Raw genomic sequence first — 14,289 nt, 5'->3', positions numbered from 1 at the left:
ACTTATCAAATACTGACCTCTAGAGGACTCTCTTTGGCTGTACAGTAGTACAACTCCAACCTACATATCCCTACTGAAGAATATTACGTTCAACATGAAGACATAACCAGATCGGTGTCACATAAATGTTCAATCAAATATATTTATTCATTTGAAAGAAATACATTTTCTGTATTAGTTACACTGTTCTTTCTTGGCCCAAACTCTTAAGAAGTAATTTTAATCATTATCAATGAAACATCAATCAATGATATATCAATGAACACATATATATATTTACACTCACCAGCCACTTTATTAGGCACACCTGTTCAATTGCTTGTTAACACAAATAGCTAATCAGCCAATCACATGGCAGCACGCGCCACGGCCTACCTGAGTATTGTTGCTGACCATGTGAGGCCGGTGAGTGTATATATATGATATATTTTATTAGGCAGGCCAAAATGTATTACTATTTATAGTTATCAATAACATTTACTCATGCTTGGAAATGTCTAGATATAAGTGTAAAATGCAATACCGATAAAGCTACTTTCATGTATTCCACAAAGTTTAATCAATTTATCAATTGCAACCATTCTGATAATCGCTTTATTGTTCTAGTCATTTTTCAATCATACATGTCAAACCAATTCCCTTTTTATATCTGATAGAAAATAGTGGAACAATGCTAAATGTTTTCATTTCTGAGTTGACCGACATTTTAAAGACCAAACAATACATCAGTTCATCAAGGAAATTATTGGCAGATTAATTGATAAAAAAAGAAAAGTCGAGTTGCACCTCTACACTAAAGTGTTCCAAGTCGCAGACTGTGAGCAGCATTAATACCTACAAGCACCGCCTACTGCCAACATATAAGTCCTACGAGAGAGCAAATAAAGAAATAAATATGTGACAATCTTTGGGATTCATTTATTATATTTTTCACTTTCCAGCATTTACAGAACTATAAAGGATGTGAAAAAGTAGAAATAACCAACACGGCAGTGTTATGTGTTATGATACAGTATTAATCAATCATGGTTGACTATAAAATAATTGAGTGTTTTATAATGATTTCCTATAAATGACAAAAGCATGACATTCATCAGAATCACTGCTCTGAAACAAAATATTACACAATGGTGCCTGCATATAATCTGAGCCTTTAAGATGATCATAACTGCACATTAAAGTAATGCATGATCAAAGCTCAGCACAACACTTATTAGAATATCTGTTGTTAAACTATTATACATTAATAACTAAGGAACATTATTAAAATAAACTATACATTTTTATAAAAAAAGACAACTACGTACATGAGCTATCTATACATCGTAACACACTACGTGTTACATTTGGTCTGAAGATTAAAGGATTTGTTTTAATAAAAAGCAACGTACAAGGGATCAAATAATACCTTTTCAGATGATGAACTGATTTGTATTCTTTGGAAATATGGCGCCATAAAAAAATATTTAGTGTAATTTGAAATACAAACTACCATGTGGCACTCTTCATTAGTACCGGCCCTTTAACCACTAGCTAAAATAGTGCCTCAGCGCATATATAAAAAAATAAAGAATAAATACAATTGTAACAGTGTTTGAAGGGACCTCTGTTCAAAAAGATATAAATCCTGTCATGTACAAAACAATATCTCGACAATCAGTTAATTAGAAGAGACCACCATGTCCAGTTCTTTGACTGCCTCTTGGCTGGAGGTGAGGCCACAGCTGCCTGAGAGGGGGCTGTCGGAGTAGTGGCTGGCAGACCTGGGCACTGTGGCCGGGGAGGGAGGGGCCTGTGCCAGACCGGGCTTCTTCGGCGGGATGGGTGGAGGGTTGCCCCTGTCTGCCCTGGCGATGGTGGGGGATCGGATCCCCTGCGGAAGTGCTCCGGCCGCCCTCCCGATGACCGGAGACAGGGGCGCTGCCAGGCTGCGGTAGTCTGTGCCGAAGGGCGAATTGTTTGGCGCTGCGAGCTTCGGCGCGGCGCTCTGCTGCGCCGTGGTGAAGCGAGACAGGACTTGAGTGACTGTGCTCCGGGCCATCTGCTTGACCGGGCTGGCCTCGAGGGAGGCGCTGCTGGTCACGGGGGAGACGTCCTTCGGCAAGAGGGGAGGAGCGGGCAGTGGGGCCGGGGCCTGAGGCTCCGGGTCAGTGGTACCCTGGAACTTGTGACGGGCAGCGTGGAAACGCTGGTTGATGCCGGCCTGGTAGGGAGACTGGTAGCTGCCGGGGCTGGGGCTGCCTGGTGGCTGTTTGGCAAGGACGGGGGAGGAGCAGGGGGAGGATGATGTCTGGGTCTGATGAATTTGAGAATCTTCATTCCCGTTCTGCACACAGATGTTATCCGAGAGGCCGTTGTTCGGACCGTGGTGCCCGTCGGTCTCCATCAGACAGTGCTGATCGATGACTTTTGGCTGAGCAGGTTGCTCGTTTCTGTCCACCTCAATGTCCTCGACTGTCATAATGATTACCGCTGTGTTTCCTGGAGGAACTTTAGTGGCCCACTCGTGTCCCTCTGCCTCTACTGGAGCTGTAACATCTCTCATCATATTCCCCTCCTCCAGCGTCCTCTTCAGCTCTTCTACCTGGTCCCAAAATGGAGAAAGAGATTAATTTCAAGCAGAAATTTGGCTGCAAATGCGAGCTCATTTTCTTCTCGCACTAAGATTAGGTGAAGTAGTTCCAGTAAGATGTGCAATCTACTGGCACCTGCGTGATGAATGTGTTCAAGCGTTCACACCTGTTGTTGCAGCTGACAGCAGTGAGCCTCCTCCTTCCTCAAGCGCGAGCGGAGCTGCTCTCGCTCGGTGTCGAACTCGGCCAGCTGCTCCTCCACCCTCGCCTCCATTCTCAGGGCTCTCCTCCTCTCGTCCTCCAACTCCTCTCTCAGGGCCTGACAAGCCTCCTTCTCCTGCGAGAGGGAAAAGTCTGTTCAAACCGGAGCGCAAAAACATATCCAGGCCCAACATTTTGTAACGAGAAAAAGGAAAATAAATTGCCCAGCTTGGATTCAAAATGCAAATACCGTGTCAAGTTTACGGCTCAGCTCGGTCAGCCGGTGGCCCTCCTCCAGAGCCCTGGAACTTGCCCACTTGCACTCTTTGGCCAAAGCGCAGGAGAGCTGTTTGTGCTGAGCGCGTTCTTCTTCTAGCTGGTCGGTAATCCGCCGCTGCTCTTTTTCCAGCCGCCGGACTTGGCTACGCTCAAAGTCCAGCTACAAAGACGGAGACGAGACACACAATAATCAAACGTTTTTGACACCCGATTCTTTTCAAATTCCACCAGTCACTAATAGACTTTTAGACAAATGTTTACAGGGCAGTCTACGTCACTATTCATTAGAGGGCACCTGTTGTTGTAAGCGCTCCCTCTCCTTCTCCAGGATGTAAGTGACATCGTCTCCCTCGGCTGTGTCCTCAGCATGCCTCCTCTTCTCCTCCTCCAGATCTGCGATGACCTGAAGTGAACACAGCGGGGAGACAGAGAGTCAGGAGGGAAGTTATCCCACATGAGTTTGGTGTTTTGAAGCAATGTGATGACTACACTCTAAGCCAAAACATGTAATTCAGCTCATCTAAATGAGTACCATGTTCAGCCTGCCTGCAGAGAAAAGTATAGTGCTCACTCTGCGAGCACTACACATCAAGCCTAAGATGACCGAGTGTCTTTTGTTTGTACAGTTCCTAAAGATGCAGTGGGAATAATTATTTGCAACAGTAATTTAAAATACTAAAACAATAAAAGGTCTAAATTACTCTTTTGATATTAGACATTTTACTACATTTCAAAATGTGAGGTTTACCTTCTGCCTCATATTCTTCTCTGTAAAACAAATGTTTTTGTGGTCTGTGTATTCTAATACTCACATATTATTATCTCAATTACTTATTAATAATCCATTGTATTGTAGCCGTCAGCAAGCACAGCAAAGTTTTACATTTAAAGTGACCCTGAATAGGATAAGCAGTTATTGATAATGGATGGATGGCTGAAATTATAGGAATTTTGTGCAAACACAAGTTAGCCGTATTGTCCTTGTATATGTTTAACTCATAATGAAATCAGGAGACAGTATCATGTTGTGTATTAGTATATTAGTGTATGACCTGAAACAAAAGAAAAAGTGGAAACGTGACATCAGAGTGCAGGTGTTTTGTTTCTTTGTTCATGTCTGTTACCCTACTTCACTTAGTGAGTGTGAGAGTGTGTGTGTGTGTGTGTGCTGAATGCTGTTCTTGGCAGCGACCAGCAGCTCTATAGCTCGCTCTGTCGGCCCACAAAAGAAAACAAATAAACAATGAAGAGGGATGATCACATTAGTGTTGTGTACCAGCAGTTTGCTGAAAGCAGTTTGTGTGTACTTTTAGAGAATACATTTTTTGAACAGTATTTTCCACCACTGAGGCCATTTTTTTTAATCTTGTATGTTACCCTATTATTATTTTCGTAAGGAACCAGCTCATTTCTGCTTCCCCTAATTAAGAACCACACCTCCACACCCACCCTTACCCTTCTGTGCCTGCTTTCCGCTGCAGCCAGCTGGGCCAACATCTTCTCCTGCATCCGCCTGCAGTGGCTCACCACCAGTTTGAGAACCACCAGCGGGTTGGAGGTCGGGGAGGAGCAGCCCGGGTCCTTGTTCTGGTCCCCGACAGCCTCGCTGTCTCTCTGCAAGGCCAGGAAGGGGTCGCTGAGGTTGTACCTGCTGTAGCGCTCCTGGATAAACAGCTCTTTACGCTGGGCCTGAGGAGAGGAAGAGAGGAGTGAGAGGGAGCTCGATCGATGAACTAGTTATTAAAGTATGCGTGTGGTCTGAAGGTTATGTGGTAGCAAATGTCCATGCGTGGAATTGCTTGGCTTGTTTATGCTTTTGCATGAATGTCCTTGTTTACGAAAGGATTACATTTCCTTCTATCACATTTTTAGCCATGTTAGCGGACGAATGACCGTGTCGGTCGGTCTCAACAACCATTGGAGGCAATGCCATGAAATTTGGGACAGACATTCATATTTCTCTGATGATTAATCCTCATTTCTTTGGTGATCTCCTGACTTTTCCTCCAGCGCCACCAGCAGGTCAAAGTTTGCACTCATCCAGTGATAAAATCTCATCTTTGGAACACACGCACATTCATGTACATTCATTTTGTAATTCGTGTCAAGTGCCTGAAACTAAAAGTTTCTATACAATGAAAAAACTGACATCAACACCCCTATTATGATATGATTCGGTAGTTATAATCCCAGACAGTTATGGTTTAACACATGCTGCTATTATTTCTCTCCTAAATGCTGCATTCCGCACAGCATGATCAGCATCTCCAATACTAGAGTGGTAAATGATCTGTAGATAAAGGAAGGGGAAGAGAGGAAATGCAGAAACGTGCAGGATAAAGCGTGCCAGCGGGAGGAAGGAGCAACAGATGGTGAGTGTCTGTCTATCTTTAGCGGGACAGCTGCTCTGGACTGGGCCTCGGCCAAGGCAGACCTGTTCTCTGTTTAACTCGTGACAAAGGAGAGATAATAGCAGCAAGTCATTTCAGGTTCAGCAGATGCCTTAAGGCCTGCCGTGAAAAGGGGCTGAAGGGAGAGGGGGGGAGGGGGGGGGGGGAGGAGGCTACAGCCGAACTGGCAGTGTGTCTTCGTGAGGTTTCAACAAAAGAGGATCAAACGATTAGAGAGAACAGGATCCTCTCTGGCAGGGTGAGGACAGAGCTCCTGGCGACTGATACCACGATTAATTGAGAAGTGAAAAGTGTAGTCGAGAGCGTGGTCTGCAGAGCAATATTCAGCCCATTCAAAGTTCTTGCAGAGCATTGAACAGCTGACTGTGTGTGGTTACAGCCTAGCACAAAGGTACACCATAACAAATCACATAATCCCTCCAAAATGGCACCTTTTCTCATCCAACACAAATACCTCAGCTAACAGTAGCAGCCCATAATACAGAGTACTGATCCAATACCAGTACTTTCTTTTTACCAAATTTGTAAAAAAGGTACGGTAAAAATATGTAAACCTTACTGTGTGGACCTTTTTTATTTAATTTAAGTTAACATGAGGGATTGCCGAGGCATAAAAGTCTGCAACACACTGTGACACGTGTAAGCGATACAGGAAATGAATTTTATAAAAGACATTGACCAAGAAACTGGATGTAATGAGTCGTATCATGGCTGACTCCTGGTCTGCTTAATAAGGTGTTTTATCAGATCCATGCATCCCTAATGTATGCATCATTTTGCCTGACTGCGTATAATTGTCGCAGTATATAAAGACATTCTGACATGACATTTTACGTTCAAACACAGACTTATGTCAAGCAACAGGAGTTATTTAGCCGGCATGAAAACTACAGGGAGTGATGATTGACGGCTATATTCCACCGCCGATCACAGGCTTTGTGATTGTCATCTTCCAACAATATTAGCTCATCCGGCACAAAGAAAGGAGGGCAAGGCTGCCGTTATTTGATCCAGTCCGCTGAGGACCGTGTGAAGGCGGATCAAACAACATGGAGGAGGGAGACGGCGAAAACACACGATGCCCGAGAGAATTCAAAAATGCCTCTCAAACATGGGCGCTGTCTAAAGCCCGATGACCCCACAGGACCGTGTAGACTATGTTATGAAAAAAACTTCATTTGTAGGCCATTGTTCATACAAGAGGAAACATTTTGAAAGACACAAAGAACACACCTATTACTAGATTTTTAAGATAGTCCATTGTTTTCCTAACTGGATAATTGACCTTTTTAAGTGCACTTTCTTTTTTTCCACTTCACAGGACCTCTATTACACAAACGTTCTCATAAACACAGACTGTGTGTCTCTTCCCAGTCCTTCAATGCACAGAGAGACTCCCACAACACAAAGAGAGGCTGTTTTCCTCCCCATCAACCCTCCACCGCTGCGGAGAGGGTGGAGGAAGTGAAAAGACGGATTACAGGAAACACATTTCTAACATCACTTTAATACTTAACACCCAAATCTACCAGAGCTTAGTCATTACATCATGCTGTACATGAGCAATACCCATACAGTCTCAGTGCGTGGCTGCTATGCATCACAGTCCTACCTCCATTATTCATGCTTTTGTCTGTTTGCTACACTTCTTGGCAACTTGTGTGCTTTTGCTGGGGAAGTGCCATGGCCGCACTGTTCCCCTCCGGCTTATCTTTTGCCAACACATGCCTGGACTCTTTCAGGTGTGCAATGCCGGTGACAAGATCTGTATAACACGGAGGGAAGGTGATATATGAACGTCTTACCCTAGAGTCCGATATATCTCAGAGCAGCTGAGGCAGCTTGCTAAATACCCTGAAATGCTCATGCATTTAAATGGAAAGGAAAAGTCTGAAGAGTGCTACACATCATGAGCACACGGTTGATGATGCTTCACTAACTGACACTGAATCAAATCAGCTGATGCATCTCGAAGCTGTTTTTCCCCTATTTCAGTGCTCAACACACGCGGTAAACCGGTTTTAAGCACGTCCATTTGGAAGCCACCACACCATGTGACCCCCCGACAGTTAATTAAAGGGCTCATTTCCATATTTGAGTCCCCATTGAACTTAAAGTAAAGACTTTTATTCCCTTTCAGAAAGAAAAAGGGACAAATGGATCAATGCAGAGCTTTGTGGGCCAAACACGAGCATTGCCAGAGACGAACTTCCTTCTGAAAGCCGCAGCGTGAGCAGCTGCTGGAGTGAGTCACAAAGGGAAAAATGCAGCAGATAGTTAAGAATGCCACTGATAGTTCTGCATAATTACATATAGAGGACCAGAGAAAAGCCGCATCATTAACCTCACATCCTGTACTTACTCACTGATACAACTGTTGGATGTTTAAAACACAGAGAATGGACTCGACACATGAAAACTTGCCCGTTCCTGTGCGAGTTGAACGGTGGTGTTATGACCGTGGTGATTTGTGTTTGAGCTACACATTTCTCACATGACACTCGGTGTAGTGGTGATGCATCAGTTAAGACTGACATGACCAACATGACTGGACCTACTTCTCTTATTACCGTAGCTTCATCTTATTGTTGGAACTAAGTAAATCTTGGACACAACCGTTCTTTTAGCAAAAAGCTAACATCCGTTTAGCCAGTTTAATGCGCACCAGTTTGGTGTCAGTGCCATTAGTTTAGCAGGTATTTTAATAATAGTATATTTCAAATTTGGACTTGATCAGGTGCTAAATAAAAAGTGAAGTGATCACCAAAAATTACTGCAATTCCGAGGGAGTCGGAATCTAATTTTGTGGCAATCCATCCATTCACTTAAAACCACAACTGTTAACCTCATGGGGGTGCTAGAGATAAAGTTAGGGGATCACCAAAGTCATTGGGATTCATCCTCTGGGGACCATGACTAACAGTACGAAATGTTGTGCCAATCCATCGACAGACTGCTGGAATACTTTCACTGGAGAAGGGAACATTTTGACCTGCTGGTGGCGCTAGATGAAAAGTCACGGGGTCACCATTTCATCCTCTGGGGACCATGAATGTGCAAAAGTTAATGGCAATCCATCCCATAACTGTTGAGATGTTTCAGTCTGTGCCGCAGTGATGGACCGACAGACAAACACTGCCGTCCATTGAGCCATGCTGCTTAAATAAACAAAGAATTATGGGGTGATGTTTTACTGGTAACCATCTGCTGTCATGTGAGGACGAGACCCAAGATTACACATCGCCAACTCCTCAACTGCAGAACAGCAGAACGGTATGAGGCTGTGCTGCAGAGAAGAGATCAGTTTCCACTTTCTCCCTGCAATTAACTTCCTACAGGTCAGTGATTATACCCTTGTTTGATTAAAGCTCCATAACAGTTAACACTGCAGCATTGATCCAGTCCCACACCTGAATGGGTTAACGGTTTAGTGCCGTTGGAGCCATGAAAGAAGCACAGCCATATTCCCCTCCAGCTCCGGTTAAGGCCAATGTTTATTTGTTCACTCCTACTCTCGCTCACATTGAGTCACCGGGCACCCGGCGTGCTGGAAGTCCTCTTCGCCTTAGATGGCCAGATCCCAGGAGAGATGTAGGAATGTGGTCTAGACACAACACATGGACGTTCAGCAGTAGGCTCTCTCAGAATGGCTGCTCTCTAGTTCGTTGGCTGCGTCTCCAGTTTCTTCTTTCAATGGTGCATTTTACACCAGGACACTGAATAGCATTCCGGCAATAACGGCTGGAAAGCTCAAATATTTATAGTGAGAATAAAGTCTGCAGAGAATCTGTCTCACAAAGCCAGGGGGCATCTTTTGCAGGAATTACGTTTTTTTGTGGGGGTTTTTAACAGCGTGACCGGGACACAGTGTTGCTGAAGTAAGTTTACAGCTCTTTTTATGACAAAACCTCTTTAAGGACATCAAAATAAAATGTCACTGAAAGCTTGAGTATGTGGGCCTGCAGGACACAGTGTGGGAAAATAGCCTGACAATCCTTTAATTGAAATGACACATTAATCCTAATGCCAAAGTAAGACCTCCTAAGACTGGAACTAGCTAATCTGCGTCAAACTGTGTGTGTGTGTGTGTGTGTGTATAAACTCTACATTGTGTCTATTTCTAATTGAGTACATGTTCCAAGTTCACTGGAATGCGTCTACTCATTTAAATTTATGAAAAAGATGACGTCTGGGACAATTCCCTAAAGAATCCATTCTAAGGCCCAGACAATAGTCTGTGCCGAGCAAATTGTGTCAGCAGACACATGGCTTTATCGTTTCCATTCACAGGAAATGAGTGCCATCAAGAGGGTTACTTAGATTAGATGTTAATTGTTTTTCTCTTCATTTTGTTGCCAGATTGTCATCATCAGATTACCTTGGGTCCAATAACGCCAAAACCAAACACATGACCCGTTACATCCACCCGTAACTCTACATATCCATTACAAACGTATCTTCACAGGCATCCATGACCAGCCTCCTGAAGGCTTGTTTCTCTGCTGTCAATCGTTTTTTGTATATCGCATACAGCATGACAACCTTTTTAATATGTTGCCCATGAAGTGACCAACGTAAGGCGCTCTCCATGCAAACTAAAAAGAGAACATGCAATATGCTAATGCAGTGGTTTGAGAGGTTTCTAGTGAGTGTTTGACATGGAAGAAAAGCAGATGTTGTGCAGAGAGTAGCTTGGATGTTATGACGATGTTACCAGCTCCATTGATAGGTACCTTTAGGGCATCAATGACCAGGTCCCGGGCCTCCAGCTCTCCTTCCAAAATGCTGAACAGCATCAGCAACTCTGGCTTGGTCAAACTCTCCATATTCAGCTTGGACTGTGAGGGCACAAGATCAAAGAGAGGAACTTGGTTGACCAATTGAATTTAGATTTTATTTCTTAAAATTGACTCAAACTGACGTGTTTGCCACTTTTTATTATTCGCATGCATGAAAATAACTACTTACCCTGTACTTAATTTATTCTATTAGATTATTATTCAACTCCAGTTGAGGGAACGCTGAGAAACTATTTACAAACCTGGAAAACTGTTTTCCAATTCCCCCAAAGCAGACCTCCAGACAGACATGTGATCTATCTGATCCAGCCCACTGATTTATGAGCTTTATGTTATGTGGATATGTGGTTATGATCCTGGGGGAGGGGGGGTTTACAGCACAGAATTAGTGTACAAAACAATGTAGTAACATTTTTCTCCTTTGTGAAAAGAAACCAGACAGCTTATTATGGGTGCAGTTCAGAGGTGCAATAAACTGTTTAAGAAGTGTGCGGTATAACTCAAGCTAAATGTGAAGATGTTACATAAAAGGATAAAACTACTAGAAGATAAATAAATGAGTTACCAGGCATCTTAAACAACAGGAGCGAGATATTCCTTCAAAGTCGATCATTTTATTGTCGGATATTTCAGAGACACAAACATGGCAGCGCTACAAGCTGACACAGATGGATCACACATCAAACAAGAGATAGTCAGTCGGCCTCAAGCACCCGAGCTGTTCTATCATCTGTCTTAAACACTTCCAGCTGACTAACTGATAATATGCATACAACTTTAAGTTCAGTGTTGAAAACAATATCACTCTGTTTTGGGGTTTCCCCCCCCCCACCGCACGTCCATTCATTACGGGTCCTGTGACAGTTAGGTTGTTTTGTATTGGAAATGTGATGTGGTCTCTTTGTAGTGTCTCTGCACTCTAATCTCACAGCTGTGTTGGTTCTGCTGACGAGCCCCGCGGTGTCCACACCTCAAAACATCCCACCGCACTCTGGCCAGGAGAACGTATGCGGGGCCCCTCTTTGAAATGAGATCAAAGCTGTTGATATTTTTACACGAAGCATCCGTTCAGATCGCCATGTGGGACGTGTAGCAGGGCTCAACACCAACTTTAAAAATGTGCCTGCCGAAACTGAAAACACGGTTGCCACATTTTAGTCACCTTCTGTTTGAGTGTGTCATTAAGTCAGATTCATTATATCATGTCATGTGTATGTTGTACATGCTTTGCTGTAGAAGTTTCCATCCAGCTCAGAGATGCCGGGAGACTTCACACACTTCCTCTTTGTTCTTTGTTTGGATTCATCTTGTTCTTCGCCACCGCTTGTGATTTTCGCGGGGTTAGTCAAGCTTTTCCCCCCGCAGTCAAACAACTTTCTTTGCTTCGCCGCCACTATCTCTAAAACACATGCCTGTGCGCACACAAACGCACACGCAGCGTTGACTGGTACCGGGTTCTGATTGTAACAACAATGCAAGAAATATTTTTTTAAATCACATTCATTTTGGGGTGCATGTTTTGCTGTCTGGTACAGGATGGATCCACGCTGCACTGGCTGACTACATAACAACAGAAGCAGCCTATAGTCTAGCTTTAATCACACAAAAACGTCCTTCTGAAATGTGGCTAAAGCATCTGAAAACTCACTGCTGTTTATTACGCTGATCCACACCTGAGCTGGTATTCATTCAAGAGGCCCGTGCTCTGCTCTGAGCACTCTGTGGTCTCCACAACTTTCCACATCATGAAGTCACCCAGAGAGGGGGGGGGGCCCATCTCTTGGAGTGCTGGTTGCATAATGACAGAGCGGAGCCACCGGCCTTTCATATCGGAGCTGGCAGCTACAATATTTCCCAGGCATCTTCGACAGCATCAGCAATACAGAAAGATCAACGAGCCTTTATTCCAGCACTTGGTTGTACCGTGACACTTCTGCAGAGCAGTATGCAGGAATGAAAAGAGGAAGGAGCCACGATCCCGATGAACTGCACCTAGAGTGCAGCCTAATCCCTACAGCAGCGTCCTCTCGACAAAGAAGGCACACAGTGTTTAAATTGTGCCTTCACCAGCACTCATGGTCTGTGGCTTAACCACAGGGGTAAAATGCTCATTAAACTACAGCACACACACACACACACACATACATACACACACACACACACCTCCCTTGGTTTTGCTTTTACAGGCCTGCTCGCTAATTTCACAGGGGCGCTGTAATCACTGTGCGAAGAGAGAGTGCGCTGTGGCATGAGAAACGTCTGGCCCGGAGGGAGCCAACATGTGTCATCACGCTTGTTTAGATCCTCATTATTTTATTATTATTTCACCTAATCCCCCCCCCCCCCCCCCAGTTAGAGTTGGTAATCATGAGGGTACACAAACACTGAGCGGCATCATGGGAAATACAAATATTCCCACACGGTAGCTCCACTTCCGATGACGAAAAAAAGGCCTGTGTGCCCCATAATCCTTTTTTATCCCTGTTTGTTTTAAGCCTGGCCGGCCATGTGCCTCGTCTGCAACACTGTAAACTCATTAAAAACACATCGCAGCCTCTACTGCAAAAAAACATATGCTCTGCTCCCAATACAAAGGGGCCCTCGGTTTGTGAGTAGCTGCTGGAGACGGTACACAGTACAAGTGGAAAATGAACCTACTTTACTCAAAGCATATCAAAGTCCATTAAAACACACTTTTCTTAGTCTGGGGACAGTTTCTAAATCAAATGCCCCATGTTGAATCAAAAGTTGTACTAACAATGTGTACAATAATTCAGATTAATCTTACATATGCACAGTCGACATGTAACACTTTGTCTCATCATCTGTACTGGGAAGGGAGGGAGGGGAAGCACAACGTGAAATCTCTCTGGCCCACAAAATGAGGGTCAACTGAGGGGAAGTACACAGCCTGAGGTCTGCCCAGTTTCCGTGTTCTGGTCATCACGACGGCGGACTAGATGCAGTATGGCCGGATACTAAATTGGATTTGTTAGCCAACCTAATTTTCTCAGTAGGCCACTTACTTACTCACTCACTCGGCTTGCTGCTTCCTGGCCTTTGATGCAGCCTAGTTTAAAAAAAAAAAAAAACTATTAAAAACGAATAAATTAAACTAGAGCGTTGACACTGCTGAGTAAATAAACGTTTTGTTTAAACATGTGGAGCCACTGTGACGTTAAATGAATTCAATCAGCGCTCTCGTGAGGATCAAATAGCCATCACCAGCAGTCTGGAGGAAGCAAGAGGACATGTCACTGTCGGAGCTATCGATGTTTGTTTGTTAAGGATACATCTTTAGTGTATTTTACACGAACAAAGCACACCATTCAGTCTTGAGGAGATGCAGTGCAAACGGTTCGGCATGTAGCTTTGACCACTTTTGCAAATAGTTAGCTTACATCTCTTTTTTTCTTCTTCTTTTCTTTTGGACCAAAAGTGGCTAAACACGGTGAAACCCGGCAGTTTATCGTCTCCGACCTCCCGCCGTCGACACAAACACGTTTTCTGCGGCTCTTCTTACCTTCATAAGGCCTTCGGAGGTCTTTGAAAACTCCAGCATGAACTTTTCTCCTGTCAGGAGATTTGTTTCACTTGATTTGCGTCTTCTGATCCCAACGCAGCGGAGCAGTCAGTGGCCAAGCGCTGTTCTCAACTGACAGCGCAGCTAGCCAATGGACGAGGCAGAACGCTGTGCGCCGACCAATGAAAGAAGAGCTTCTGGGAAAAGGGGCAGGGCCACTGGCGTCCCACCTCCTGGATTTTGGTTGGATTTCTTTGTTTAGCATTTCTTGAGTGCCTGCCTCTTTTTTAAGGAATTTCTTATGGGCAGATTAAGGGTTTTAGCATGCTATTTTACTGACTTTACAAGTATTTTGCTGAACGAAATGTTAAAACATGACATTTGGTTTGTTTGTGGTCCTAAATAGTCACTTTATAGCACATTTATTCCATAGTGAACTGGTCTCATTATCCTTTATGACAATATTCCTTTGTAATATTTCTATAAAATCGCAATTGTTGACA

The 14,289-nt window shown here is 44.0% G+C and overlaps 1 protein-coding gene across 1 annotated transcript; it reads right to left on the bottom strand.

The window, feature by feature from the left end:
* Positions 1–852: 852 nt before the first annotated feature.
* LOC142970683 (CTTNBP2 N-terminal-like protein) lies at positions 853–14,067 on the bottom strand. Its single transcript, XM_076111079.1, has 7 exons — positions 13,787–14,067; positions 10,198–10,302; positions 4,509–4,742; positions 3,349–3,456; positions 3,025–3,213; positions 2,740–2,910; positions 853–2,584 (listed from the first exon to the last, which is right to left on the bottom strand). The coding sequence occupies exons 1-7, from the start codon at positions 13,823–13,825 to the stop codon at positions 1,661–1,663; spliced, it is 1,770 nt and encodes a 589-aa protein (XP_075967194.1). The 5' UTR covers positions 13,826–14,067; the 3' UTR covers positions 853–1,660.
* Positions 14,068–14,289: the final 222 nt, after the last annotated feature.

Source organism: Anarhichas minor, unplaced genomic scaffold (assembly GCF_050575085.1).
Source record: "Anarhichas minor isolate MPS153535 unplaced genomic scaffold, ASM5057508v1 ptg000043l, whole genome shotgun sequence".
In the NCBI taxonomy this organism is placed as follows: Eukaryota; Metazoa; Chordata; class Actinopteri; order Perciformes; family Anarhichadidae; genus Anarhichas; species Anarhichas minor.
The sequence above is the reverse complement of the archived record's forward strand: the minus strand, read 5'-3'. Positions and strand labels throughout refer to the sequence as shown.